This window comes from Manis javanica, chromosome 4 (genome assembly GCF_040802235.1).
Source record: "Manis javanica isolate MJ-LG chromosome 4, MJ_LKY, whole genome shotgun sequence".
NCBI classification, from domain to species: domain Eukaryota; kingdom Metazoa; phylum Chordata; class Mammalia; order Pholidota; family Manidae; genus Manis; species Manis javanica.
Window position 1 is genome coordinate 167946028 of NC_133159.1, and position 13732 is coordinate 167959759.

A 13732-nucleotide genomic window follows, 5' to 3' on the forward strand; every position below is an offset into this window, starting at 1 on the left:
GATTCTGGATCCGTGACCATGTATACCCCCTCCCCTCGCATGGAATAAGTGCTCAAGACAAGAGATGGTGTTCTCTTCACTTCTCTTCCCAAAGCCCTCCTCCTTCCCATCCACCTACACTTTCACCCATAGCAAAAGAGACTAGAGGGAGAAATCCATTAGAACCCTACCCCCAAAATCTTCCAAGCACTGGGGTGCCTGCATGGGGTTGGCACTGGGGCTAAGGGGGACTTACACAGGCTACCAAGTCGCCCCCGTCCCTGTCTGAGCTGCCCTGTCTCCCACCCCCTGGCTTCAGCACTGTCGCAAACAGACACCTGAAGACAGCAGAGCCACTCACTCCCACTTGGCCAGTGAGTGCCAAGGTGCTTACTGCTTAACACTGCCATAAGGGAATTCTGCATCTAGGAGAGGTGCCAAGGTTCAGGGCAGCCAGGGGCACCTCCAAATGGGAGGCTCCAAATTCCCTGAACAGCTGTATTTGGGTGCCATTTCCTCCATTTTAAACATCCTGGGTCCATGGCACCCTGAAGCCCTCTCCCAAGTTTACATTACAAACACACATAGCCTGGGATGCAGTGCAGGCACTTCTTTAGAGTCTACTCACCTACCCTCTGCAAGGATGGGGTCAAAACAAGCCCTTAGATGGCCCGATAATTAAGTTTTAATTAGATATTGTACCCACCCCAATTAAATGTATATGTTCATTGTCTTTATTAATATTGCTGTTTTCTCCCTTTTGGAGTCAAGTTACTGATTTTTTTAATGTCATGGAAGGGTCTCAAATTTCCCAAAGATTTAATTAACCCCACCAGAGGTGCCAGCGCCCTGCACGACCTCCCTTTTCCACTCCTAGGCTAGTGCCTCAGAGTGGAGCCTCAGGAGACCCCCTACCTGTCCGGAGACTCCCCCGTCGGGAGGCCAGGCGTCGGGTGAGCCGCTTCAAGTGCTTACTGCTGGGGTGCACACCGGCCACCCGCCCCCGCCCACACAACTCAACACACACACCACAGAGGTGGGGATGAGAAGCCCCAGGAAGCCGGGCGGCTGCAGTTTTATTACGAGATTTCTTTCCAGATGCATAATCAGACCAACAAGCTCGGCGACTCGGATTCTTCCACAATTCATTCCGACCTTCCTCGTTACTCTGCCCCGCCTCACCCCACCTACGTACCACACAAAACTCCTACACGAATGACCTCAGCCCAAAACGCTGCATCTCAGCCCCTCCCACCCTGCTTCCAACTTGTTTTTTTAAAAAAACGGTTAAGAACCCCCATCCTCCTCCATCCCGCGCCCCACCCCCCACTGCCCCCGATGCCGAAGCGCCCACAGGACTGAGCAGGGTGTGTAAGTCCCTTCCCGCGCCGTAGCCACGAGTCCCGTAGTGTCCCGGACCCGGGCGCCCCACGGCACGTCTCTGTCCCTCGCCCTGTCCGTCGTGGGATGCTGGCAGTGCCTGGGGAGGGGATGAGGGTCCTGCTCTCCCTTCTCCGTCTCCTTCCAGCCACGCCGACGAGGGCGGCCCAGGAGGCACTCAGTACAGCCCCAGGATGGCGGCGCCCACGTCCTTGGAGGGCCGGCGCTCCTGCACCAGAAAGTTGATCATGCTCTCCGACTTGATGAGCAGGTTGCAGCCCAGGAAAAAGACGCCGAACACCACGGTGAGCGACAGCACGCAGAGCACCGCGATCTGCGCCACGCGGGACACCCACAGGCTTCGCTCGTCGGGCGCCAGCCCCGAGGGGACGCCGTCGCTGGCGGCCAGCGGCGCGCCCCCGGGGCAGCAGCCCAGCCACGTGCCCAGCCCTTGGCTGCGGTTCTCCAGGGCGGCCCCGGCGCTGCCGCCCAAGACGCCCGCCGCCTCCAGGCCGCTGTGGTTCAGGAAGGTCACGTTCATCGCCGCTCGGCGCCCGAGGTCTCGGCCCGCGGTCCGGGGCGCGCGGGGAGGCTCGCGGGCGCCCGCCTCTCCGAGACGCTCGGGTCCGTCCGTGCGCGGGGAGAGGAGGAGATGGGGAGGCTGCCCGCGCACCGGCGCCCCCTCGGACCGCCTGCTCCTGGGACCCGGACGGGAGGCGGCGGCCGCGAGGACAGAGCAACAGGCGACGCGGCGGCTGGAGCTGGAGAGCCGAGCACTGCACGCGGCTGCCTGTAGCGCGGCCCGCCGCCCCGCCCCTCGCACCGGCCCCGCCCCGCGCCCGGGCCCCCGGCGGGCGGGGCGGGCATCCTGCTGCCGGCGCAGCCCTCGCGGAGTCGCAAGGCGGGCCGCGGTCGGGAGATCGGGCAGCCGCAGACGGACTGTTCCGGGCTGGAAAATCTCTCCAAGGTGCCCATTCCAGAATTTGTGCTCTTAGTTAAATTCTTCCTGAAGTCTGACCTAAACCTCTTCTCCGCCCTTTGCTTCCGTGCCGGTAAGTCTCCGTCGACATCCGAGCTGTAGCTGGACGCCAGCGTTGGCCTCCCATTCCTCTCTGCCGTCTCCCCGGGGCCGTGGCCGTGGGTGCTGGAGCCCTCCGCCGCCCCCCCCCACCCAGCCTGCCCCGGGCTGAGCGCTGTCGCGGTGAGGAGCGCTCTCTGTCCCTTCTTCCACTCCCACCCTGCCCCGTTTGATTTGCTTTAAGTTTTAAAGTAAATTATTGCGGTTTTTCTTTTTTCTCCACTCCCTTTACGAAAAACGCGTCTTCGTAAGATAGAAAGTACAGATTAGCAAAATGAAAAAAATCTAAAACCCCATAATCTTACCACCCAGAGAGTGTCGATATTACCACCTTTGGTACAAAACCTTCCGGCTTTTTTCTCTGCGTCTCTCTAAGTACGTATACTCAAAATAGGATGTACTCTCCGTTCATACCGTTTTGTACTCTTTGTTCTGCAACCTTCTGTCATTTCATACTGTATCTTTTAGGACGGATAAATATGCATCTAAACACTGGCTCCGAATTGCCTGAAGGAGTTCTTAAAGCTGGATTGCTGGGCCCAGCCCAGTTTCTGAATCAGTAGATTTGGGGTGAGGCCCCAGAATGTGCATTTCTAACAGATTCCCAGGTGATGTTCATCTCTTCAGGGACTGCACTTTGAGAACTACTGCTCTGTAACATCATTTTTGATGAAAGTATGGTGTTTCGAGCTAGTACAGTTTACTATTTTTGGATATTTGAGTTGTTTCCTTTTCTGTTTGTTTTTTTGTATCAGAAACAGTATTGTCATAAAGGGCCTTGTAACAAAGTCTTTGGGCAGAAGCTGTATTTTTAAATTAGGATTTTATTTTGCAAAAGGGACCTGCAGAATCAAAAAATTACATCCCACCAAATTTCTTTCCAGAAATGTACCAGTGTACACTTCAGCCCTACGGGGAAGGGGGCCCTTATACCCAGTCATGATTATTGTCATTATCTTTTAAATCTTTGCCTGAGTTTATGGTATGGGGATGGTTTCTCACCATTGAGCTCATTTGTATTCTTTGATTGTTGTGAAGAAGGAAGGAAAGCATTTTGGAGCCTTTGCAGTAGTCCAGGCAAAAGATGCTGGCTGGAGGCTTGGATTCTGGTGGGGACGGTGGTGGTGGGGTGGGGGGTGGAAGAGGCAAGTAGATGGCAAGGGCTTGGCAAATTGGAATAAGGGGATGCACAATATCCCCATATGTGAGCATCTCAAAGCCCCTGCCCCACCATTAGTAGAATACTAAGGTGTATGTGTTTGTGTCCTGAGAAGCTTTAAATTTCTTATTTTAGGTATGAAGAAACAGATGCACACACATAAATACACACACAGAGACATGCAGGAGATCCTGAGAAAAGCCCTCACTCTCCTGGTCCTGAGAAAGCAGCCTGGCACAAGGGAACTCAGAGTTTTTTGGGCAGGAGCCTCCCTTCCCTGACCACCCCTCAGAGCCAGGATAGAACAGGGACACAACAGGTGTCTGGCCCCGACATTTTCTCCTCTGCTTTTGACCAGTTGGGTTTCTTTAGAAAAATGCTTGATTATGCCTTTTGTCCATCCTCCTCCTGAGAACCAACCCCTCTGATATCCCTGGACCTGGAGCTCATGGTGTTGATGCCACCCAGCTGAGGTCAGCCTGTCTGCTGAACACAAAAGGGGCTGGAGTGGAGTAAAGGCAGGGGACAGGGGCCTGCCTACAAGAAGCTGGGGGAGACTGATGGTCGGCCTTTCCTTTATTGAGCACCTACTATATGCTCAATACGTTAAATATATTACTGAATTCTTACACCATCTTTTGGGTCCCCCTGGATTGTCCCTTGATATGAGGAAACAGGCTCAGACTAGTTAATTGACTTAGTTAAGACCACACAGCTAGTTAAGCATCAGAGCCAGAGTTTGAGCCCACATCTGTCTGTTCCAAAGCTATGCTCTTTAATTATTCCTGTCATCCCTCTCTTCCATCATCCCTGAACTGGTTTCTCTGGATACCTGGAGGGAGAGGAAGATGTTGTCTTTGACCTGGGAACAGGAAAGGAGAGAGAGAACTTGGGCCACTCAAATGAGAACAAGCAAATGTTCTTTATTTATTCAGAGCTTGCTACAGCAAGAGAATCATCACTGGAATTTGACAGAGACACAAAGGCAGATAGGGTGGGAAAGCTTGGTATGAGAAAGAGGTACGCTTTCAGTTGTGTCCTGACTGGGGACTGTTGGCCTGGAAAAGCTATAGGTGGATTAACTAGAAGTATGGCAGGAAAAAGTCAAATATTGTTTAGGGAAGCATCTTTGACTTTTCCCACTTTGTCTAATACTGGAAGTGGGAGCAAGACATTTTAGGCTGGTTCCTATAGGGCGTGTGGTTTGGCTTCCTGGACTAGTTGCTGCAGGGCAGAGTTGTGTTTTCATATGTGGTCTGGCCATTGTCAGTTTATATATTCAGTTCTCAGACTGGTCCTGGAATTCAAGAGTAAGGCACCTTCCTGGCCTGGACCTAGATAGATGCTTCCTATCCAGGGCTCCCTCCTCAGCTTTTCCCTTCTGCCCTTTCTGGAGCCACAGTCCCAGCAAGTCTGGTGGCAATTTAATGTGCATTAACTCTGAATTCTTACAATAACCCTGAAAGGTCAGTGTATTCATTATTTATTGCTGCATATGTGCAAATTGTCCCTAAATTGAGCAAATATTTATTATCTCACAAGGTTTCTGAGGGCCAGGAATCAAAATGGCTTAGCTGGGTGGTTCTGGCTCAGGGTCTCTCATGAGGTTGTAGTCACAGTGTTGGCCAGGGCCACAGTCACTACAGGCTTGACTGAGGGTAGAAGACAGCCTCCAGGATGACTCCCTGACAAGGCTGTTGTCTTGAGGCCTCAATTCTTGGCCATGTAGACCTTTCCATAGGGCTGCTTGATTGTCCTCCTGACCTGGCAGCTTGCCTCAGGGCCATTCTTGAAGAATGTGCTGGAAGGTGTGCAGCTGGTGGAAGGGAGAGGGACAGAAGAGTGAGGTTGCAGAGTGACATTGTTAGCTGTCATTGTTATTTGATCTTCACAGCAAGCCTTACAGAGTGGAATCGTTAGCCCCATTTGATAGATGAGACAGTGAAGACCTAGAGAGGAGGCAATCTTACCTGAGGTCACAGAGCTGGTAATTGGCAGTCAGGATTTAAACTCTTAACTAACTACCTTATAACCTAGCCCAAGCACTTTCCAGCACTTAGTGCGTGTCTGTTGTGGGGAGGAGACTTCATTGTTAGGGAAAGACACCTCCCGCCAACCCTCAGGGCTTGGGAGGGGCCTCAGGAGCCTCAGAAAGTGCCTGTCAGCTGGGCTGCCTTCCCTGCTTTAGAGATAAGGAAGTGGGTGCCTCTGGGCTCAGCTGCCACCCACTCAGAACTATTTTTACCTGCCACCTCAGTGACAAGTCTGCATCTCCCAGCTCTGGAAAGGCCATCAGGGCAGTCTGGCTGCCCCGGGGAAGAGCCTCCACCCAGAGGCCACTGTTGATGCCCTGCTATCCCTGCTTCTGTTTCTAGATGAAGCTTTAACTCCCTGGTGTGTCTTGTCCTTCAGGGGTCAATAAGATGCTGCCCTCCCCTAGGTTCAGAGGTTAATAAATCCTCCCTCATTAGTACCACTTGCCAGATGAACCTATCTGAACTAAAACGTTTAAATCTGCAGATATTTTAAATTGTTCACATTTCAAACAAGGTTAAAAAGTTCTCCATGCATGAGTTATTTTAATGACAAGATAAGAATCATTTATTTGCATGCTCAACTGTACACATACACACACACACACACACACACACACATGGGTGCACGCAAAAAATGTAAATATATGACTGTGGTCTGACAACATACTTTGGGGAGGCCCAAGAGCCCTTGAACATAATTTATTTTCTGAAGTGGTTTCAAACAACCTCCTAAGATCCTACTTACACTATTCATTTGTTTGGGGAACGTTTCCTAGAGCAGACAAAGGTTGCCTCCTGCCAGATTCCTGTCCAAATGATCTCACATTTCATGTCAGCAGAGGGGAAGTTAATAACATTTTACTGCATATGGCACAAAATTAAAATAAACATAGATTGCTGTGTTTGGCCTTTGCCTTCTAAGAGACTTCAGAGTTGGACCCTGTGCTGTTACCCATACACAGTGGAGAGCAGAGAAGGGCCCGCCAGGCAGTTCAGGCCTCCATGGCTTTACCCAAAGCAGCAGGAGAGATGCCTCAGGGTGTCTGTGCAATAGTAGATGGGGGCCTGGGCCAGTAGCATGTGGTGGAGAACTTGAGACAGGATCCCAAGTATCAGGGAGCTTCACATCCACCTCCTGCCACCTATATGATTTGTATTTTGGAGAGTACCTGGAGTTTGGAAATCTGGGATCTATTTCTTCCTTTGCTCCCAGTTGACTGTGACCTTGGACAAGTCAGCCATCCTCTCTGGGCCTTGATTGGCTCATCTGTAAATCAAGGGAGCTAAATCAGGTAATCTTCAATAAAGCTTTATTTACAAAGACTGGGAGTGGGCCAGACGTGCCATTGTCAGCTTTCCTCTGCTGTGTTTCCTGTGGGGTACAGAGAGCCTGTACCCCACATCTGCTTAGCCCAACATCTGCTTAGGCCTTCATTACCAAATCTGTAAAATAAGGAGCAGGTTAATGTCTGCATTCCCCAAACTACTCAATAGAAGTGACACTGACATAAACAGGTTTCTCTGTTATGGGACTTCTCAAGGTCTTTAGTATGTCAGTGTGCCTTGTGGATTTCTCAGAGGGAATGCAAGTTGTAGGGTTTGACTAACACATCTCATATTTTTTGCCACTGTGGTCCACTCAGCACAGTTTGGGAAATGCCCTGTAATCTCCTTAAAGCCTCAGTTTCCTTCCTGTAGAATAGCAATGACAGTGGTACCTGCCTCCCAGAATTGTTGGGAAAGTTAAATGAGGTAATGCCTGGAAACATGCCTGGCATGGGGCCTGGCACAGAGTAAGTGTTCAGTAAGTGCTTGTAGCTATTATTTATAATAAGGTTCTTCCTTTTCAGCTCTGACATTCTATGCTTCCAACTGCAGTGTATAATTAAACTCCAAAGCATCTGGCTTCCTGAGTTGAAAGAACAGCCCAGAGGAAGGAAAAAGGAAGAGAAAGATCCTCCTGGGTTGTCCATTTGTACACCAGCCTCACTGCCAGTCATCACAACAGGGGAATGTAATGTAGCAAGATGCCAACCCCTAATGACAAGGCGCAGGGTTGTTGGCGGTCCCCGGTTTAGCTCAGACGCTGTGGGGTATATTTGAGAGGTGGAGAGGTAGGAGGGAGATCGGGGCTGCTTTAAGGCCATAGAACCTGAGAGCAGTCTGCATGGATCAGCCAGCTTCCTTTTCCCACACTCTGGGCACAGTGCTTCCCGCCACTTTCAGGTATGGGACGTGCTAGGGAATGGTGACAGGGAGAGCTGTGTCAGAAACGGCAAGTAAGAGGATTCGGGCGAGAAGGGCAGGATGGGCAATCCACAGAGGAAACAGAATCTGCATGGCTCATAAACCTCGAGGACCATACGGTTGTAGTCACAGGGACCCAGGGGACACCAGGAACTTTACCCAAGTCAGTGGGGAAGCATTCACAGTTCCCTGGATTAAAAAAAAAAATCTCTTTTCTGTATTATTTAAAAATTTGACAATGAGCATGTATAGCTTTTATAAGAAGAAAATTGATAGTTTTGAAAAAGAAAGGAAAATGATCACCCTTGGAACCATACAGTCAGTGGCCAGGCTGGAGGCTGATGCAATGGACCAGGCCAAAGGTACTGATGAGCGATTCCATTCACAAGTATACGGCCCAAAGAATTGAAAACTGACAGAGATCCATGCACACACATGTTCCTACAAGCACTGTTCACACTAGCCAAAAGGTGGAAACAGCCCAATGTCCATCAACAGATGAACGGGCAAGTAAAATACCGTCTACATATACAGCGAGATACTACTCATAAAAAGGAATCAAATACTGACACAGGCTGCAGCAGAGATGAACCTGAAAACATCATGCTAAGTGCAAGAAGTCAGTCTCAAAAGGTCATATGTTGTATGATTCAGTTTACCTGAAATGTCCAGAATAGGTAAATCCATAGAGACGGAATGCAGACTGATGGTTGCCAGGGGCTGGGAGGAAGGGAACAGGGAGCAACTGCTTATCAGATATGAGAGGAAGTCCCAGCAGTTAGATCCCGAAACTCTCATAGTTTGGTAACATAAACCATTAAATACCTCTGTATGGCTTAAGCTACCTTGAGCTGAGTTTTTTTTCACTTAGACAAAAAAAAGAGCCCTATCTAATTCACCTGCTACCATTCCATAAGCCTCTCTGTCAAAGTTCTTGGATCAAGAATAAAATGATCATATCATTCATGTTGCTGAGAGCCGTGTTGAACATGTGCAATGTGAGAATCTTAAAGAACTGGCCACCAGTCATGAGGGCCAAGATAAGGGAAGGAAGTGGTCACATCGCACCTGGAACCAGTGTTCAAAACATTCACCAGTGAAGGCCAACTTACTGACAGGAAAGTGTCTGTATTCATCTGAATGTTAGAAAATGTCACTTTTCTCTCTCCTTTTCTGCAGGGCCATTTGACAGCATGCATAAGCTGCTTTGAACAGGTCCAGGCCCTTTGCTCCAACAGTTACATTTCCAGGAATCTATCTTATTGCAGTGGTTTTCAAATTGTGGCCCTTGTGGAACACTGGGGTGCCATACAGGTGTTTTGTTGGTTCTGCAGACTTGGATTTGAATGCCTGAAGCATTCAACTTGGATTTGAATGTGCTGAGGCTGACAAACAAACCAACCCTGCGACCATCACCCACTGACCGACTCCTGACTTCCTAAAATTGAGATGTGTATTTGCATTTGTAAAATATACTTAGATAGACAAAGTACCGCTCTTACCTGTTGTTTATATGAGTTCTAGTTACAAATTTTCATGTAAAAAAAGATGCTCCTTCTAAAGATAAGCAGTATAACATCACCGTCCTGTGAAAGTGATCATTTCATAGTAGAAGGTTAAGCTTTAAGGAGACTCACTGCAGCACCCTTGATGACAGGGGTCTGCAATCCATGGCCTGCAGGCTAAATTTGGCCACCACCTGTTTTCGTTAATTAAATTGTATTGGAATGCAACCACTGATGTACTGTGGCTGCTTTTGCACTGCAATGACACAGTTAAATAGTTGCGACAGAGACCTTGTGCCCTGCGCAGGCGAAAACATGCATTATCTGGCTTTTTACAGAAAAGTTTGCTGACTCCTGGCTTTTAATGATGAAAAATTTGAACCAACCTAAATGTTCATGAAAAGCATATTGATCCAGTTATGGTGCATCCCTTCTAAATAGAGCATAAGTCCACTATTGAAAAATGATTCTGTAGCACAGTGGCTCTGAAACTTGGCTACACACTGGAACCACCTAGGGACTCTAAAAAATCCCATTACCCAACCCCATTCCAGACCCATTAAATCTGAGTTAGGGTGGGACCCCAAATCAATATTTGTTAAGCTTTCCCAGAGGTTTCTAATGCAGAGTCACTGTAGTAGAAGAATATTCAGTGGTATAGAAATATGGCCACTGTGTATTGCTAAGTGAAGAAAAGCAGATTTATCTAATAGAGTGTACTATATGACTCCTTTTTGGTAAATTTCTCTGTATATGCACACACATGCATGCAGACTCGCGTATATGAACAACAGACACTATAACATTGACAGTGCTCACAGAGCTCTGTAGGGTAGGGCTATGAGAGATTTTGATTTTTTATCTTTTTGCTTATCTGTATTTTCTGTATGTTCTACAGTGAACATTGTTATCTTGTAAAAAGTACGAAAAAGATAAAGTAGTCATCCTACTTTTCATTTTGGGAAAAAAATGCAGAAATGAGCATCTAATCAAACAAGGGGTCCCGGGGTCATTTGTGTACACAGCACACCCTTAGGGGTGCTGGCCCTGCAGCCCAACACAGAGGCAGGTCCCAGCCTCAAGGAGACACCAGGGCTCTGTGAGTTAGGCAGCCAGAGTTAAGCCTCAGGCTTCTCAGGCGTTAAATGGGGTGAGCGTGACCACCTCGCAGGATGAACGGCATGAATGTGCAAATACCTGGCACAAAGTAGATGCTCAGCCAAGTTTGCTGCTTTTTCCATAAGCAGCTCACAGAGTCATAGCCTGCAGCCAGTCAGCTTCTTGTTGTTCTTGCTGAAGGAGTATTAGCATTGCCGGAACTGGATCTGCCCCAGTTCACACGCAGCTGGCTCTGCTGCTATTGCTGGTGGGATAAGCCAGCAGCCACCACTCCTCGGCTTTGGCTTGGAATCTCTGCTGTCCCTGGAACTTCTGCACGCTACCTAGAAAGACTCTGGCTTCTCATCAACACAACCTGTTGACCCTCCTATCAACATAACCTGTGTGTTCTACAACAGCACCCATCCCCAGACTGGGTCTCATCTACATAAGAAGGGTTTTCAGTCTTCCTGAGGAAGATTCCCCCCTCCTTTTTTTGCCATGTAAAGTTCAAAGTTTGTTTGTTTATTTGTTTATTTTTATTAAGGTATCATTGATACACAATCTCATGAAGGTTTCACATGAGCAACATTGTGGTTACTACATTCACCCGTGTTAAGCCCCCCCCGATGCCCCATTGCAGCCACTGTCCGTCAGTGTAGTAAGATGCCATAGAGTCACTACTTGGGAAGACTCACTTTTTTTGTGTTTTGTTTTGCACTCATTTATATTTCTTAGAAGTTCGTATAATACAGCATATGCCTTTTTTCATTTAGCTTCTTTCACTCAGAATAATTGTTTCAAGGATTCTTCTATATTGTAGTACATATAATTAGTTCATTACTTTTATTTCTGGGTAATAATCCACTGTATGGCTACACAATAGTTTATTCACCCATTAAACATTTGGATTGTTTCCAGTTTTTCAATATTACAAATAAAGCCACTATGAAAAGGTATGTACAAGTCTTTGCGTGATCATATCTTTTACTTTCTTCTGGGTAAATGCCTAGAAATGAAATGGCTGGAAGAATTAGTAAGTGTACATTTAACTACCAAAAAGTTTTCCAAAGTGGTTGTATCATTTTACATTCCCACAAGCAGTATATTACAGTTCTAATTCTTCTGTATCCTGAACAACAGTTGATATGGTCAGTATGTTAATCCCAGCAGTTCCAGACGTAGTGGTGTCATTGTAGTTTTAGTTGCATTGCTGTTGTGACTAAGGATGTTGGTCATGTTTTCATGTATTTGTTTTCCATCTGCATTTCTTTGGTGTTGCCTGTTCAAATATTTTGCTTGCTTTTAAAAAACTATTTCCTTATTGAATTTTGCGAGTTCTCTATGAATTCTGATGCAAGTCCATTGTCACATATGTAATTTGAAAATATTTTTTCCTAGTCTGTGCCTGATCTTTAAGTTTTCTTAACGGTGTTCTTGAGAGCAGATGTTTTTAATATTGATAACGTGATTTAACAGTTTACACTTCAGTGAATTTTTCTTTCAGTGTCATAATTCAAAATCTTTGCCAAACCCAAGGTCACAAAAGTTTATTACTTCTGTTTTTTCCTTCTGGCTTTATAGTTTTAGGTTTTACATTTATGGCAAGTCATTTTACATTATGTTTTAATATGGTATGAACTGTCGGTCAAAGTTCCTTTTTTTTTTTTCTTTTGGCGTGTGGCTATCCAGTTGTTCCAGTGCCATTCGATAAAAACAGTACCTCTCCTTTCTCCACTTACTTGCCTTTTCACCCTTTTTGAAATTAGTTATTCACAAATGTGGGCATCTGTTTCTGGACTCTCCATTTTGTTTCACTGTTCTGTTTGACAACCTTTATGTCAATTCCACATGATCTTGATTGTGGTAGCTGAATAGTAGGTCTTGGATCCTTGATGTGTGGTCTTCAGATTTATTCTTCTTTTTCCAAAAATTTTTGGTTATTTTAGGCCATTTGCATGTCTGTATCAATTTTAGAATCATTTTATCAATTTCTACAAACAAATCTACTGCAATATTGATTGGGATTTATTTGAACTAGATCATTTTGGAAAATTGGTATCTTATCAACATTAAATTTTCCATCTCCCCAAGAAGATGATATGTATCTCTATTTCTTTGGGTCCTGTTTTCGTCAGCAATGTTTTGAAGCTCTCACTGTACAGGCCTTTCTCATCTTTTGAGATTTAGCTTCAATTATTTCATATTTGTTGATGCTATTATGAATGGTATCTATATAAGTTTTTGGGTGCTGAGAAACAAGTCACCACAAGCTTAGTGGCTTAAACATCGTCTAGTTATTATGTCAGTTTCCATAGGTCAGGAGTCTGAGCATGGGTGAGTCGGGCCCACTGCTCAGCGCAGCCAAGGTTGCCGTTAACGGATGAGCCATGTCAGCACTGCTGGGCTCAGTCTCACCCAGGTTGGTGGCACAATTCAGTCCCTTGAAACTTTCAAACTCATTGGGCTTCCATCCATCAGAAGACTCACTTTTAATGAAAATGACAATAGTAGCTGGCCTGTATCGACCCTGTACACCCTGGGCTTGCATCCTTTGCATCCTCTGTCTCTCCACCTCAACACTACAGGGTATGTGATAGTATGCCCATTTCACAGGTGAGGCTCAGAGAGGTGAAGGAACTCATTCAAGGTCACACAACTGGTTAGTGGCAGGCCTGTGTGGCTCTCAAGTTTCTTTAGTGTACCACAATGCCTCTCAGCTGTCTCTGGCCTAACTTCTACCTCAAAAGGCAGACACTCCCCAGCTGATTCTAATGTGCAGCCGAGTTTAATAACCATGGTTATGAAAGCAGTGATTCTCAACGTTGACTATGGAATCGCCTGGAAAACTGTTTCAAATGCTGGGGCTGGGGGTGGGACTTGGAGGACATAGAGGGTGGTGGGAAAGGTGGAGTTGGGAGGAAGGGAAGTGGGCAGCAACTGGAAGAGGACACTTGGGGCCTCCTGGGTCGCAGGAATGCGCTTCTTGATCTGGGTGCTGGCTGCATTCATTTTTGTGAAAATTATTGAGCTGCACATTTATGATCTGTGTACTTTTCTATGTACCTGTCACTCTGTAGTAAAAATTTTTTAAGGAAATTTTAAAAAGCAGTCATCATCAGGCACTTGACTGCCTCCTGGAAAAAGGCCATCTGTGGCCCTGGATCTGTCATCTTGAGGGTGCTTTTCACAGCATCATGCAGTTGTTGGCCTCTGTGTCCCTGCCTGTCCTTGACAATGAGCACACTTT

The 13732-nt window shown here is 47.0% G+C and overlaps 2 protein-coding genes across 3 annotated transcripts in view; one reads left to right on the forward strand and one right to left on the reverse strand.

Annotated features, from left to right (window-relative positions):
* Positions 1-258: 258 nt before the first annotated feature.
* Positions 259-2187, reverse strand: RPRML (reprimo like). The gene has a single exon (XM_017647407.3). The coding sequence runs from the start codon at positions 1898-1900 to the stop codon at positions 1538-1540; it is 363 nt and encodes a 120-aa protein (XP_017502896.2). The 5' UTR covers positions 1901-2187; the 3' UTR covers positions 259-1537.
* Positions 2188-2217: 30 nt separating this feature from the next.
* The window catches only part of LYZL6 (lysozyme like 6), a 31456-nt gene continuing 19941 nt past the window's right edge, over positions 2218-13732 (forward strand). For both annotated transcript variants that reach the window (XM_073235730.1, XM_073235731.1), the window contains exon 1: positions 2218-2411. The gene's annotated coding sequence lies outside the window, so the exon portion shown is untranslated. The remainder of the gene's footprint in view (positions 2412-13732) is intronic.

Excerpts from the sequence above, each read along its gene's own strand:
- RPRML (XM_017647407.3), bottom strand. The coding sequence starts at position 1,900 with ATGAACGTGACCTTCCTGAACCACAGCGGCCTGGAGGCGGCGGGCGTC.